Consider the following 14,160-nt stretch of genomic DNA (forward strand, 5'->3'; position numbering starts at 1 on the left):
CAGTAGAAATAGCGGGTCTTCTTGTTCTACTAGACCTTCTAAGTGCCTCATTGTCGGGCACACTTTCTACTATTTCTTGCCGCACTTCCAATTCATGATCAACAACGGGTTCAGTCGGCTCCTGAAGGACAGGTTCTGGGTCTTCTCCCGCAGTTGTTATGGTTGGAGTTACGTCGGGTAGTGAAAAAAATGGCTCTTGAATCATCGGAATGGGTGCATGCACCCTTTTCTCCTCAAGATCAATTGTCCGAGCTACCCGGCTCCCCCTCATCATCTCGTCCTCTAAGAAGACAGCATGTCTCGTTTCCACAAACTTTGTGTATCTTTCTGGACAGTAGAAATGAAAACCTTTTGACCTATCAGGGTAGCCAATGAAATGGCAACTCACTGTCTTCGGGTCTAACTTTCCAAGATTTGGATTAAACATTTTGGCCTCCGCAGGGCATCCCCACACTCTTAAGTGTTGTAGGGATGGCACTCTTCCTGTCCAGAGCTCGTGCGGTGTTTTGGGCACCGACTTGCTTGGAACTCTGTTGAGAATGTGAATGGCGGTTTTAAGCGCCTCCATCCACAATCCCAACGGAAGGTCTGAGTAGCTCATCATGTTGCGTACCATATCCATGAGAGTACGGTTACGCCTTTCAGCTACTCCATTTTGCTGAGGCTCGCCCGGCATGGAATACTGGGCAACAATGCCAGTCTCTTGCAAGAATTTTGCAAAAGGTCCAAGGACTTGGCCATATGGAGTGTGTCGACCGTAGTACTCCCCCCACGGTCAGACCTCACTATCTTAATCTTTTTATCAAGCTGATTTTCAACTTCAACTTTGAATATCTTGAATTTATCCAATGCGTCATGTCGGTCTTTGATTGGATAAATGTAACCGAAGCGGGAGTAATCGTCTGTGAACGTTATGAATGAATCATAACCGTCCACACTTTTCACCGAAAACGGTCCACAAATATCAGTATGGACAATTTCCAGTGTTCATGTGCTTCTGTTTGCTCCTTTCTTTATCTGTTTTACACATTTCCCTTTAATGCAATCCACGCATTGTTCTAAGTCAGAGAACTCCAACTTTGGAAGAATTTCGTTTTTGATTAATCTTTCTATTCTCCCCCTGGAAATATGGCCTAATCGACAGTGCCATAGTTTCGAGGAGTCGTGAGTTCTTTTTCTTTTCTTTTGATCGTTGTTCGACGAAGTACTTTGTTCATTCACATTCAACACATAGGACGCTTTTTCACATAGCTATAATAAATAAAGCTCATCATGAAGAAATGCATCCCCAACATAATCATTATGAGACCAAATGGCGCATTTGCCATGTCCAAAGAAACATTGATAATCATCTTTGTCTAAACAGGAAACACTTATTAAGTTCCTATTACATGAAGGTACGAAAATCACATCCCTAAGCAGAAGTTTGAAACCACCGGCTAGCTCCAAGGAGACGTCACCCACAGCTTCAACTTCGGCTTGGACACCGTTCGCAACTTCAATTCCTCTTGAATTTCTTGGCAAAGTTATCGTCGAACTGAATCCCTGTAAAGAATTTGCAACATGAACAGTTGCTCCTGAGTCAATCCACCAAGTAGATTTCATAAACTTTGTATACAAGGATTCATTAACAAAAGAAACTATATCTTTACCTCTCTTCGCCATGAAGGTCTTTAGAAAAACAGGGCAATCCTTCTTGTAGTGCCCTTTCTCCTTACAGTGGACGCAAGTTTCCCTGTCCACTGGAATGTGCCTATGCTGAAAATAGACAGGAGCTTTGCCATTGCCATTGCCATTGCCATTGCCCTGTGGCTTGGAGGGAGAAGCCTTGTTGGGCGGAAAGCCCTTCTTCTTATCCTTCACATAGTTGATAGATCCACCATGTGAGGCCTTAATCCTCTCCTCCTCCTGAGTGCACATTGCGATGACTTTCTCTATGTCCCAAGTCTCGGGCTGCATATTGTAATTGACAACAAAAGTCTCGAACTCCTTGGGCAAAGATGCCATCACCAGGTGGACAAGGAGAGCTGGTTTTATCTCCAAGTCCGCATCCATAGGTTTGAGCTTAGCCGCCGTGTGGCTCATCCTAAGGATGTGCTCCCTTATGCCATGGCCACCACCATGGTAGCTCTCTGTCACCAGCTGTTTGATCAGCTGGGTGGCATACGTCTTAGAAGAGCCAGTAAACTCACTCTTTATCTTATTCAGCATTTCTTTTGCCGTAGGGCAATCAGCAATTGATCCCACGATAGTGGTCCCAATGGTGTTCTTTATGAACGCCAAGCATTTCTTGTTGGCATTCAACCATAGCCTGTTGCTGATGGAGTGGGACATCACCTCCTTTTCATAATTTCCTTTCTTTTTGTCCCAGCTCTCATCATCCTCACCAGCCTTTCTGACTGGGTCTGCAGGTGCAGCTGGCCGTGGTTCCTCGAGCACCCAGTCTACCTCTGCGATGCAGAGGGCCATGTCCACCTTCTTCCTCCACTCAGAGTAGTTGTCTCCCCTGAGTGTCGGAATTTCCTTGAGGCAGCTCATAAGATGGAAACCTCCTGAAATCACCAAATAAGCAAAGTCAGTACGACAATCATATGCATTAAGTAACGTTGGTTAACATAATCATATAATTGCCTATGCATATTAATCTACATTACCGTTGGGCAAATGTTAGAAATAAATGCATCATTTTGCAATATGCAATATGACCGTGTCAGAATAACAACATGATCATATTCCATATTGCTTTTAGCAGCGGAAAACGTGAAATAAAATTTCATGTGCCTCTTAGCTTAACAGAAAATAATTCTGACATTTAAAATAAAATTCATGAACGTTATTAATGCTTTCATAAAATTCATGAACTATTCCTTTTCTGAGAAAGCTATTTTATTCTCAAAAAACCCTTTTACTTTTCTTTACAGAAAAAATATAACAATTCTGTATAAAATTACAGAAACTTTGAACATTTTTACTTTCTATTTTTCTAAACATATTTTCATAGAAAAAATGTCTAGAAAACATTTTTATATTTGTCTAGATAGACAGAGAATGAAAATTCCTTAAAAAAAGGATAATGGCCGAGGCCTTTTCTTTCTTGGGCCGGCTTGCTCCCGCTGGCCAGAGGCATTGCCTCGGCCCCGGGTGGGCCTTGGCCTGGTGCAGCCCGCGGCCTGTTAGGCCCAGCCGCCCCTCCTGGCGCTAGGGTTTCCCCTGAGGGCATCTCAGCCGTCCGGGTAGATCCAACGGCGCAGCGCGCCGCTCGGAGGATCAAAACCAGTGAGCCGGTGGGGAGGGGAACCCTACCCCCCATTTTCCCCCGCGCCGCTCTAACCTTTCTTGCCCGACGGCTCCTCTCGGCGTAGTACATCTCGGCGCCGGCCATCGGCCTCTTTTCTTCTTTTTGAGCGGCGGTACCTCTCGGCGCCGACCCCTTCTCTCCCAAGCATCCCGTGGCCAGGGGTGGAGCCGGCCGCCGGTGGTGAGATTCAACTCTCCTGCCGAGCGCACCCTCTATCTTCCTCCCGCGAGGTGCTTTGGAGGGGAGCAGATGGCGCCGCTCCTCTTCCCTTTGCTGTCCGCGGCGGCCGTGGCCTTCCCTCGCGTCGGTGGCATGCATGCCCCGCCGAGGAGGTCCTTGAGCCCCGCGTCATACCTCTCGGGCGGCCTTTACACCATGTCACGCAGCGGCGGCCCCCTCCGCTCCTCTTGCCGGTGCGCGCCCTCTCCCGAGGGAGAGTGCGCCGCCGTCAAGGGGGGCGTTGGGGTGCCATCCACCCTGCCTTTGGCTCATATGTTTTACTTTACAGAGAAAAGGAACATGGCGCCGTGGCCTCCCGTTTCGCCGGTGGCGCGTTCCTTTGCGGGGAGCGCGTCGCCGTCGAGTGGGTTGGCCGTGGTGCCTCGTTGCCATTCTCTCTATCTTTTGCCTTTTCGGATCTTGATCCGACATGTTTTCTTTTGTCCTTGTTTTGCATCGTTCCCCCTTTCTTTTTGTTTTTCCTTTCGGATCTTGATCCGTACTTAGCCCCCGAGGGGGTAGGTTCTTCTTCCCCACACCTCGGCTTGCCGATGCGTGTGGGGATCGAGAGGAACAGGCGCGGCCTTGCGGCGGCGCTTCTTTTCCGACGAGGCCGTAGCCATACTCGGTGCCATGCCCATCTAGGGTTCGTAGGGGTGGGGAAACATGCTTTCTTTTCTTTGTACCGAATAAATCTCTACCTAGTGGCTCTGATACCAATGTTGAAGCCGTAGACCGACTAGGCATAGATAGATCCGGTGTTACCATGTACTCACCTAATCCCGAGCCCGATGAACTCCCTGCTCCGGCCATCGGTGCCGGTGTAGTCGTCGGTGGCGTGAGGGAGAAGGTGTGGTCGTGGGTGGTGCTTCCCGTGAGCACTGCGTAAACCCTAGATCGGAAGGGGATTTAGGTGGGGTGTATGGCGGCGCGGTGAACCTCGTACCGTGCGCCCCGGCCCCCACCACTTTATATATAGCGCAGGTCACAGGGGCCCACCAACCATAACGGGTTGGGCGCCCCCGACCAGGGCGCATAGATCAAGGGCCCGGTGGGCCGTTGGGCCCACGCGGAAGAGATCAACCTAACAGGTACCACCATGCTTGCCTTTGGGGTGTTTTGTACTCTGAAACCAAGCCATGGCTATATATATATATCTGATCATGTGCTCCTATATATCCATCCTGAATGGCGCTGCTAAGTTGAAATTTTCTAAGTTTGGTGGCAGCTTTGTGTACATGGCGAATATCCAGGTTGAGAGTTTGTTTGTTTCGCAGGATGAATATTGCAAGTTTTTTTTTTCTAGCTGTGCTGTGCCTGTGCTTTTATGGGAGCTTGATTCTTTTGTCATCTGGAGGCTGTTGCCTGAGAGAAGAACCTACAATCAGAATATATGCAGCAAAATGTCATTGCCACAACGGCTGTAAGATTAGTAAATTCTCCCAACAAATGTCTGAACTAATAAATATAACTCGCAACAAGAACTTGTGGTAGAGCAGGATTCTTGCATTGAATTGGCATCATTCAGTACTTACTCAAAAGCTCATGAAGTCATGATATAAGAGGCAATATCATACCAGTCCATATAACTAGCAAGCAGATACGCAAGAGAGAGAAATCAAGCTGAAGATGATTCCACTTTAGAGCCGTGTAAATTGGAATGGGAGGAATCAGAAACACATATGCTGCTGCTGTTGTCAACGAACTAGTAATAGGTCACTTTGTTTGATAACCGGTCTGCACCATCAGTTAGAGTTTAAAGGATCATAGTGCAGCAGTGTTTTGGAAGTCATGTTGGTTTTAAACCCTAGATCAAATCATCCCAGCTTCACGTAGCAAACAAGCTAGCAAGCAACTGGATGAATTCTGTATCTAGCTTGCGTAGACGTACGTCCTTGCTTCCGCCGGCTAGGATCAGATCGATTGATCTCTGATGGAAACGGGAACGTCTCAGCAGACTCTTTGCACAAACACAGCGAATCTAGTTGATGGGCACATGCTTGTGTCGAGCCTGTAATACTTTGTTTTGCTTTTCTCTGATCTTGGTGATTACATCGGAGCCTACTCGGTTTAGTAGTTTCTACTATACGGCCGTGTTTATCTCTAACATTCACTGTCTTAAATACATAGTTTTAAATAGCCGGCTATAGCTCCGTTATAGCCTTGCTACAGCCATTTTAGTAGTGTGCCGCTAAAATGTATCATATATAAATAGACCGCTAGATCCCGCTATAGTTCTGCTGATTTAGAGGTCCGCGGTTATTTGCTATAGCCCGTTATTTTAAACATTGCTTAAACACGAGGTGGTCCACACTATCGACCTGGACCCAGATGCGACTGCTCGCAGGCTCTACCCTTGGCGCTGACTTCGTCATTCCTCATAGCAACCTAGTTACCGACTTTGCTACCGTCCGCTCATCCGTAGATTGACGACAACACTTCTTGATTGTATCTTCAAACTTCACCTGTTCTTTGGTGCTTGGTAAATTGTTTTTTGTATCCCCGAGGAGACATCTTTTGAACACGAGCGGGACCAAACTTCGTTCAAACTTTGAGTTCCAAGCTCTTGGCTGTTGGTTCAACCCGTAAAGTGTCTTATTGAGCTTGTAAACTTTTCCTTCTTCGCCTTTCTTTTCATAGCCGATGGGTTGTTTCACATACAGTTCTTCCATGTAACCAGATCATTTCAAAGGAACATGCGTTAGCTGCAGCTGCACACTTTTCACATGAAAATGGGGCTGTCACACTTGAGATGCTGGGCAAGGACGAGAAGTGGCGTCCGAGATTCTTCATAGAAAAAGACATGTGCATGCTTGCGGGCAACTGGTTGGACTTTGTATGCAACAACAAGTGCAGGCTGGTGACATCTGCATCTTTGTACCGGTTAAGGCCTTAAGGGTGGGGAAAGGTCCACATTCACGGTCCATATAGTCCGCGCAGAAGCTACTCATCATAGGGGTGTTAGAAGGATTCGTTCAACCCATGATTCCCCCGTTAGTGGGGAAGGAATGGCAAATCCAGATGTCGTTTAGGAATGGCAAGCGACGGATGCACTCGTGAATGGTTGGAACAAGTTCGTCCACGGCAACGGTCTGTGTTTTGGGGACATGTGCCATGGTTGTCCCATATCATTTCGAGAGATTGGTTCTGGTTTGTAATAGAGTAGAATGATGGCTGCTAGCACCTGCGTGCTCCCCCTGATGGTACCACCATGGTTGCCTTTGTGATGTTTTGTACTCTGAAATGAAGCCATGGCCATCTCTCTGATCATGTCGCCTATATATCCATCCTGTATGGCTGTGCTAAGTTTGGTGGCAGTTTTGTGTACATGGCAAATATCCAGGTTGAGACTTTGTTCGTTTCGCCGGATGAATATTTCAAGATAATTTTTTCTAGCTGTGATGTACTTGTGCTTTTACGGGAGCCTGGTTCTTTTGTCATCTGGAGGCTGTTGCCGCCTTGCCGGAGCAGGCCAAGTAAATTCTCCCACGACATCTAAAAAACAAATAAGAGGGTGCTTGGATACGTTTTAGTCCCATGACTCCTAACAAAAACTTGTGATATATCTTCAATAGTAGGTAGAGCAGGAATCTTGCATTGAATTAATATCACTGGACATTTACTCAAAAGCTCATGAAGTCATGATATAAGAGGCAGCAGCACTGCTCTCCTCCTGTCACTCCTCATATCCATCCTTATAATACAAAAGCTAGGAAGCAGAAATATGAGAGAGAAAGCAAGCCGAAGATGATACAAGTCTAGAGTCTTGACCATTAGAATGAGAGGAATCAGAAATACTTGCTGCCTTCGAGTGGCAGAACTCTGCACGGGTCCACTTTGATGAACGGCAGAACCATGTAGATTTTGGGCAGTGTGACAACCGTACACGAAGTGGTAACATATCACTATACACGTCATCACAAGAAGACGAAAAAAACAAGTTAGCGATTTGGTGGGCAGAAAAGAGAGAGATAAAAAGATAAGGCTCGTCGTCTCTTGCATTCTCCCTCATGCACGTGACCTCCTCTCGTTCTGCATGCCAACACAGCCTCCACCTCCTCTGTTTGTTTTTGTCACAGTCACCAGATCCCGGGAAGCCACAGGCAGAAGAACAACTACCATGAGAGGCCGCGACCGGGACGAAGCAACATCCCGAACCGGATCCGATGGTCAGCACTGCCGCCGCCATTTTCTCTTGTCTATGAGGCCGACACATCTAGATCGAGTAGGCTAGGTGACGGCGCTCCAAGATCCTTGCCGCGACGGCTCTAGCTCGTCGTCGCCTGGGCTACTAAGTTGCATTGGCTATGAGTTTAAAATGTGTAAATTACACTAAAAAATATATGATGGAAATTAAGGTGATGATCAACCAAGAGGCTGTTGATGAGATCACTACTTTTGGAAGCTGTCATTTGTTGCTTTTCAAACACTATCATCTATTTCCTAACTTATGTAACCTCTAACGTGCTAAAGATTGATGTGTCGTTTAATATGCACATATTAGAGCATCTCCAAAACCGTCCAACCCGCGACGCGCTAAAAAACAGTTTGCAGCGCGCCTTTTGCCTGTTTTGGCGCGGCGGCCAGCGTTGGCTCCAGCAGACGCGCTAAAATGCAGAGCCCGCACGTAGCTTCAGCAAGTACTAAAATGCAGCGCGAGCGAGCAGCCGACGCTTGCCAGATGTTGCATTTTGGACACATTTTAAACATAAAATGAATTTCAAACATCAAAACAAAGACATGACATAATTTAAATCACACATAATTTAAACAAAGACATGGCAAGCTCTGAGAGGGGGCACCTGTGTTCACGGCGGGCGCCGGCGCGAGGCCACCCGCCGCCGAGGTAATCTGTGGCGGCATGAAAAGGCCGCGCGCTACACCGGTGCTTGGAGGAGCGCCGGCGGAGGTGAAGCCAAAGCTCCCCGCGCTAGGGTTTGCGGCAGTGGCGGCGGCCACCGCAGCGAAGGGGTCGCGGGTGTAGGAAGGATGAGGGGGTGCCGGCGGGGGCATCCATCAGGTCAGTTCGCTGGCGGCGGCGCGCGGTGGGGCGAACATGGCACGGTGGAGAGAGTGCGGCGCGAGCCCTCGAGCGTGCAGCGCGCGGAAGCGGCACCAAATAAGCAACGCGCAATGGCGATTCGGACAGGGCGTTGTACTCTATATCCCGCGCGCGCGTTTATCACGCGTCCGCTGGAGCACCTTTTGCTATTGCGCGTGCGCATTAAAAAGGTAAATTTTCCGCGCAGAGCTGTTTTAGCGCGGCTATTGAAGATGTTCTTAGTATCTATTATCTCACTATCTTTCCTCCAAGGCTGATCGATTCTCTGGCATTTGCACTCCTCTATCTTATTGTTTCAGTGAAGAACTTGCACTTAAAGGTTCTTTCATTTCTTGTACTCCCAGTTTGATGCAATACGAGTACATAGTACAAACAAAAAGTGAAGGGGTCTGATACAGTAATAGGGGCATCGTTCAGATATGGAAATAAAAGGGGTTCCTCCCACCTGGCACCAGTCAGCTTCAACTCAGACGGCGCGACAGGATGGCACCCCAACCAGTAGTAAAAGTTTAAAAGGAAGAATACAACTAATCTTTCAAGATATAAAGTAAGAGAGGAAAAAATACCATAGGGTAAACACTACGGTTTCATGGACAAAAAGAGGGAGACATGTATCATCCATAAATGTCCCGAAAGTATGTGGGAATAACCATGGATGCAAAATAGAAATAAAAAACCATAAGGAAAACCCTACGGTTTTTTGACAAAAAGCGGAAAACATCATCCATAAGTGTCCCGAAAATATTTAGAGTAACGTGGAAGACAAGACAGAAATAAAATACTACAATACTACACGGGAAAACCTTACAAGCACAAGTGCTCCACCAACAACACCATGTGGTTTAGAAAATCTTGAGGTACAATAGTACTACACTAACCATGCTGCAACGAGCAGGTGCTTGGGTTGTGCTTTTTTTAGGAGCGTTAACAAAAGCAGATCGTAACGTGTTCCACCAACACCGCGTTCTCAGCCGCCGTCACGTGTTGCGTTCTGAACGTTTCCTTCGTATTTTTTTTATTTTTTCGCACGTGTTTTCGGGTTTTTAGAGTGGTTTTTTTCTAGATTCTTTTGGTGTTTCGGTTTTTCACCGGTGTTTCGTAACTTTTGTAAAGGAAACAAATCAAAAAATTTCGCGAAAAAACCGCGTTTTCAATTTTTTTTAGGGAAAACACGTTTTCTATTTTTTTTGTGAGAGACATGATTTTGCTTTCGCGGCCGTGCCTCTTGGAAAGAGAAAAAATGTGTTTTTTTGCGAGAGACACGGTTTTGCTTCCACAAAAGGCACATATTTGCATTCGCGAGAGGCACGCCCGAAAAGGGAAAAAACACGTTTTTTGTTTTTTTGCAAGAGGCACAGTTTTTCTTCCACGAAAGGCACGATTTTGACTTCGCAAGAGGCACGCCCGAAAGTCGAAAAATGCGTTTTTTTCTTTTGCGAGAGACACGGTTTTGCTTCCGCGAAAGGCACGCCCGTGTCTCTCCCGCAAAGGATAAAAAGGCTTCCTTGGTCGCCCATATGTGGCTGCATCAATAATGCTAAACCTACGTAATCCTACGTGAGGTTCTTTCTAAACAAATCAGCCCCCCTGATTTTCAGGGCGGTGTGGGCCTGGGCCTAATTTTTTGTCCAACCAAATTAGGCCAAATCAGCTAACACGTAAGTTTACTAGGTAAATTACGTAGGTGTAGCAAAACTCGTGGCTGCATGCAGCCTGTACCAAAAGCTTGATACTTGATAGTTTTGCATGTATGCGGCTCAAAAGTACCTAATTAGATGTTGAAAAAACAAAAAATGGTGACATTAGCAGATTCTTTTTAAAAACTAAATAAATAAAATATTTTGCACCTTCAAAACTAGATCCCATATTGACATATTTGACGATTTCTTTAGATCAAAAATTATCACGTCTCGTCTATATAAACTATCACGCCTACAATACAAAACTTATCATGTTGTTTACAATGAGATTACCGGAGTATGTTTCAACTATATTTTTTGCCTGGGTTGAAATATACCATATGAATGGATCTAGCTTATAAATGGAACTTTGGGGGTCATGCCGGGTCAGTCTCATTTAGACGTGTGTGTCGGACTTTGGTGTTTGTACATGAGTTATCAACCTTGTTGTGCATATATAACCATGTTATTCACACATAAGTTATTGGATATTTGTATTTCAATACCTTTTTTCCCGAGTCAAAAAGTTAGCGTGGTTTGTATGTGAGTTATCACCTCTATTATGTGCATATCATCATGCTACTTACACACAAGTTATCATGACCTCTTTTTCAACAACCTTTGTCTCGTCCAAAAAATTTATGTGGTGTTTCTATGTGATTTATCAGCTCTATTATGTGTATATCGCCATGCCCCGTATAGACAGGTTATCGGGGTATGTCTTCAACAACTTTTTTCCTTGTCAAAAAACTAATGCGGTGTTTGTATTGAGTCATCATTACCCAATGCCCACATTACCATGATATTTACATAGTATTGACCGAATTATTATTTTCAACAATTTTCACCCCACATATATTACCATGGTATTTACTTAGAAATTACCGGGGTGTAAGCTTTCAATTTGTCCCCTAATCAAAAAGTTACCATGATGTTTGTATATGGGTTATCAACACTACGATAGGTAACTTACCATGCTATTTACACATAGGTTATCAGGTGTAGGTTTTCAACAAAGTTTTTCCGGAGTCAAAAGTTATCATGGTGTTTAACAGTGAGTTACCAACATTGCCTTGTGTATATTACCATGCTATTAATAGACAAGTTACCTGGGTATATGTTCAAAAAAATACCAAGCCAAAGTTACCACGAGTGTTTGAACGTGAATTATCAGGTATACGATGCATATATTAGCATGCTATTTCCACAAAAGTTACCGGGATTACGTTTTTAACAAGTTTTTATTTCCTTTGGTTAGAGTTACCATGTTGTTTGAACATAAGTTATCAGGTATGTTGTGCATATATTACCATGCTATTTATACAAAAGTTATCACGATTATATCTTCAATATTTTTCCCGGGTAACAATTATCTTGGTGTTTGTACCAAAGTTATTAGGTAAGTGGTACGTATATTACCATGTTAAAATACACATAACTTACTGGGGTATATTTTTAATATATTTTTTCTCCGGTCAAAGCTATTGCTTGTATGTGCCTATGTTAATGACCTGTTATTTGTATATTACCACGATATTTACCTTGAAGTTTTTGATCTATGTATTTATCAACTTTTTTCATCGGGCAAAAAGTTATCGCGATGTTTGTTCATAAATAATCAGCTAGACGGTGTGTATATAACCATAATAACAGAGTACATGAGTCATCGGAATAGAAAAGAAAAAGGAAAAAAGCCAAAGTGGTAAGGAAAAGATCGGTGCAAAAAAGGAAAAGAAAAAGGGTTATGTTTCACTTTATGTTACATACATGTACAAAGCACTACCAGCTTATTCGTAAACACAAGCCTAGTGTAGGCCATGTGGTTTCCTGGCACAGTTTTCTACAAGGAAGTGTGAAGTTTGACTCCCACTTCCTTGAAATGTTTTTTTGCAGTGCGAGAAAAATAAAACAAGTTGATCGAGAAAAAAAATACTCAGGAAGCAAACAAACCGGAGAAGTGGATCGAGAGGCGGGAGAAGTGGATCGAAAGATGGTCACCCAAAAAAAGGGAGATGGATAGCGTGAGTAAAAAAAGGCGTGGCCCACGATCTCAAAACATCGCATCGCGTCTTCCCCGAACTAAACCACCAACGCGCATGGATCGTGCGATCTTAAAATGAACGACATCGCCTGAGTTCGGGTCTGTTACACTTTCCCAAACGTTCGGAAAATAACTTTTTCAAAAAATAAAAAGAATAGGTTAGCTACAAGGTATAAGTAAAACACAAAATCAAAAGTTAGAACTAAAATATAAAATTAAATAAAATTACTTGAGATTACGGTCAAAGCCACCTCTCATTGTCCAATGAAAAACGAGTAATATCTTTTGCCGAACTTAAATTGCTCATGCCTTCTTGCTTGTGCACAACCACTGCTTCAGCGTTGGGGGTGAAGAGACACAAACATAGAAGATAAAAAGATATGGCATGGATCGAGCAACTGGTGTGCTCGAGAGACGGGCTGTTTGACATCGAGCAATGGAGCGGCTGCTGCTTCCTCCCACGTCGTACGTGCAGCCCAGAGGCCCACCTCAGGGGTCCCAACCGAATTGATTAATTGGAACATTAAAAAAACTACTCCCTAGGTTTCTAAATACAAGTGTTTTTAAACATTTCATTACAAACTACACGAACCAAAATGAGTGAGTTTGCATTCTAAAACATATTTATATACATTCACATGTAGTATATAAAGAAATCTTTAAAAAGACTTATATTCAAGAACAGAGGGGGTAGACTGTATGCCTGCAACTGGGCTGCTTCTTAGCAGTACGTTGTATTAATGTTTTGGAAATCAGGGGACCCCAAGAAGTGGGGAGGTCCTATGCGCCGCTCATTGCGGCACGGTGTCAACCATTCACACAGAGAGAAACAATTGGTGATCGAAATGGTCCGGCCCAATTGCGTGAGAACTCACAAGTTACAGTGTCTGGTTTTGGACCCTTCTAGAAGGTTCCTAACCGGTTTTGGAAACCTTCTAGAATGATCTTAAACTACTATTTATAGGGTTTTACTATTTCTTTTTGTTTTTTCTGTTTTTTAAATTTATTAATTTATTTTGTTTCTTTTTATTTTTTTGATTCTTTTTCTCCTTTTCTTTTTCAGTTTTTATGCTATTTATTTTATTTACTTATTCCTTTGTTTCTTGTTCTTCAGAACTAAAAAAAAATCAACATTTCGAAAAATATTTAGAATTTTAAAAAATGTGCTGTTTTGGAAAATAAACGAATTATTTTGAGAATGAGACTATTGTTTAAAACATTTTCGACCATTCTTTTGGAAAACATTCATCTTTGCAAAAAATGTACATTTTTGCAAACGAGAACATTTTTTGAAAAGTTGTGTAGTTTTTTAATAAGAGATTTTTTTTCGGAAACATGGACATTTCTGAAAAGTAATAATTATTCAAGCGGGAACATTAATTGAACTTACATACACTTTTTGAAACGGAACATGTTTTAACATACGTACATTTTTTGAAAGGAAAACCTTTTTGAGAAAATTAAGAAATTTTTCTAAAATCCCCGAACATTTTTAAATCTTGAATATTCTTAGAATTGGTGAACAAAATTTGAACAAGTTTTCCATTTGTGAACAATTTAAAAAAATAGATTTTTCGTAAAACAGGATTTATTTTATACAAATGTGAAAACAATAACATTCTGACCCAGCTTATTTTTTTGTTTGAAATAATTCGAATAATTATTTTTCTATTTTTTTCAAATTCTAGAACCTTTTTTAAAATGCCGGAATATTTTCCAATTTCCGGAACATTCTTCATATTTCGGAACATTTTTTGAAATTTCCAAACATTTTTATGAAAATTACGAAGGATTTTGATAAAAATTTCAGATTTGTTTTCTAAAATTCCAGATTACTTTTTCCAAATTCTGTAACATTTGT

At 43.3% G+C, this 14,160-nt stretch overlaps 1 protein-coding gene across 1 annotated transcript; it reads right to left on the reverse strand.

The window, feature by feature from the left end:
- Positions 1-1,264: 1,264 nt before the first annotated feature.
- On the reverse strand, positions 1,265-1,946 carry LOC123449558. Its single transcript, XM_045126855.1, has 2 exons — positions 1,653-1,946; positions 1,265-1,545 (listed from the first exon to the last, which is right to left on the reverse strand). Exons 1-2 carry the CDS (start codon positions 1,918-1,920, stop codon positions 1,499-1,501), a joined length of 315 nt encoding a protein of 104 aa, XP_044982790.1. The 5' UTR covers positions 1,921-1,946; the 3' UTR covers positions 1,265-1,498.
- Between the last annotated feature and the right edge of the window lie 12,214 nt (positions 1,947-14,160).

The sequence above is a fragment of the Hordeum vulgare genome, chromosome 1H, assembly GCF_904849725.1.
Source record: "Hordeum vulgare subsp. vulgare chromosome 1H, MorexV3_pseudomolecules_assembly, whole genome shotgun sequence".
Taxonomy (NCBI): Eukaryota; Viridiplantae; Streptophyta; class Magnoliopsida; order Poales; family Poaceae; genus Hordeum; species Hordeum vulgare.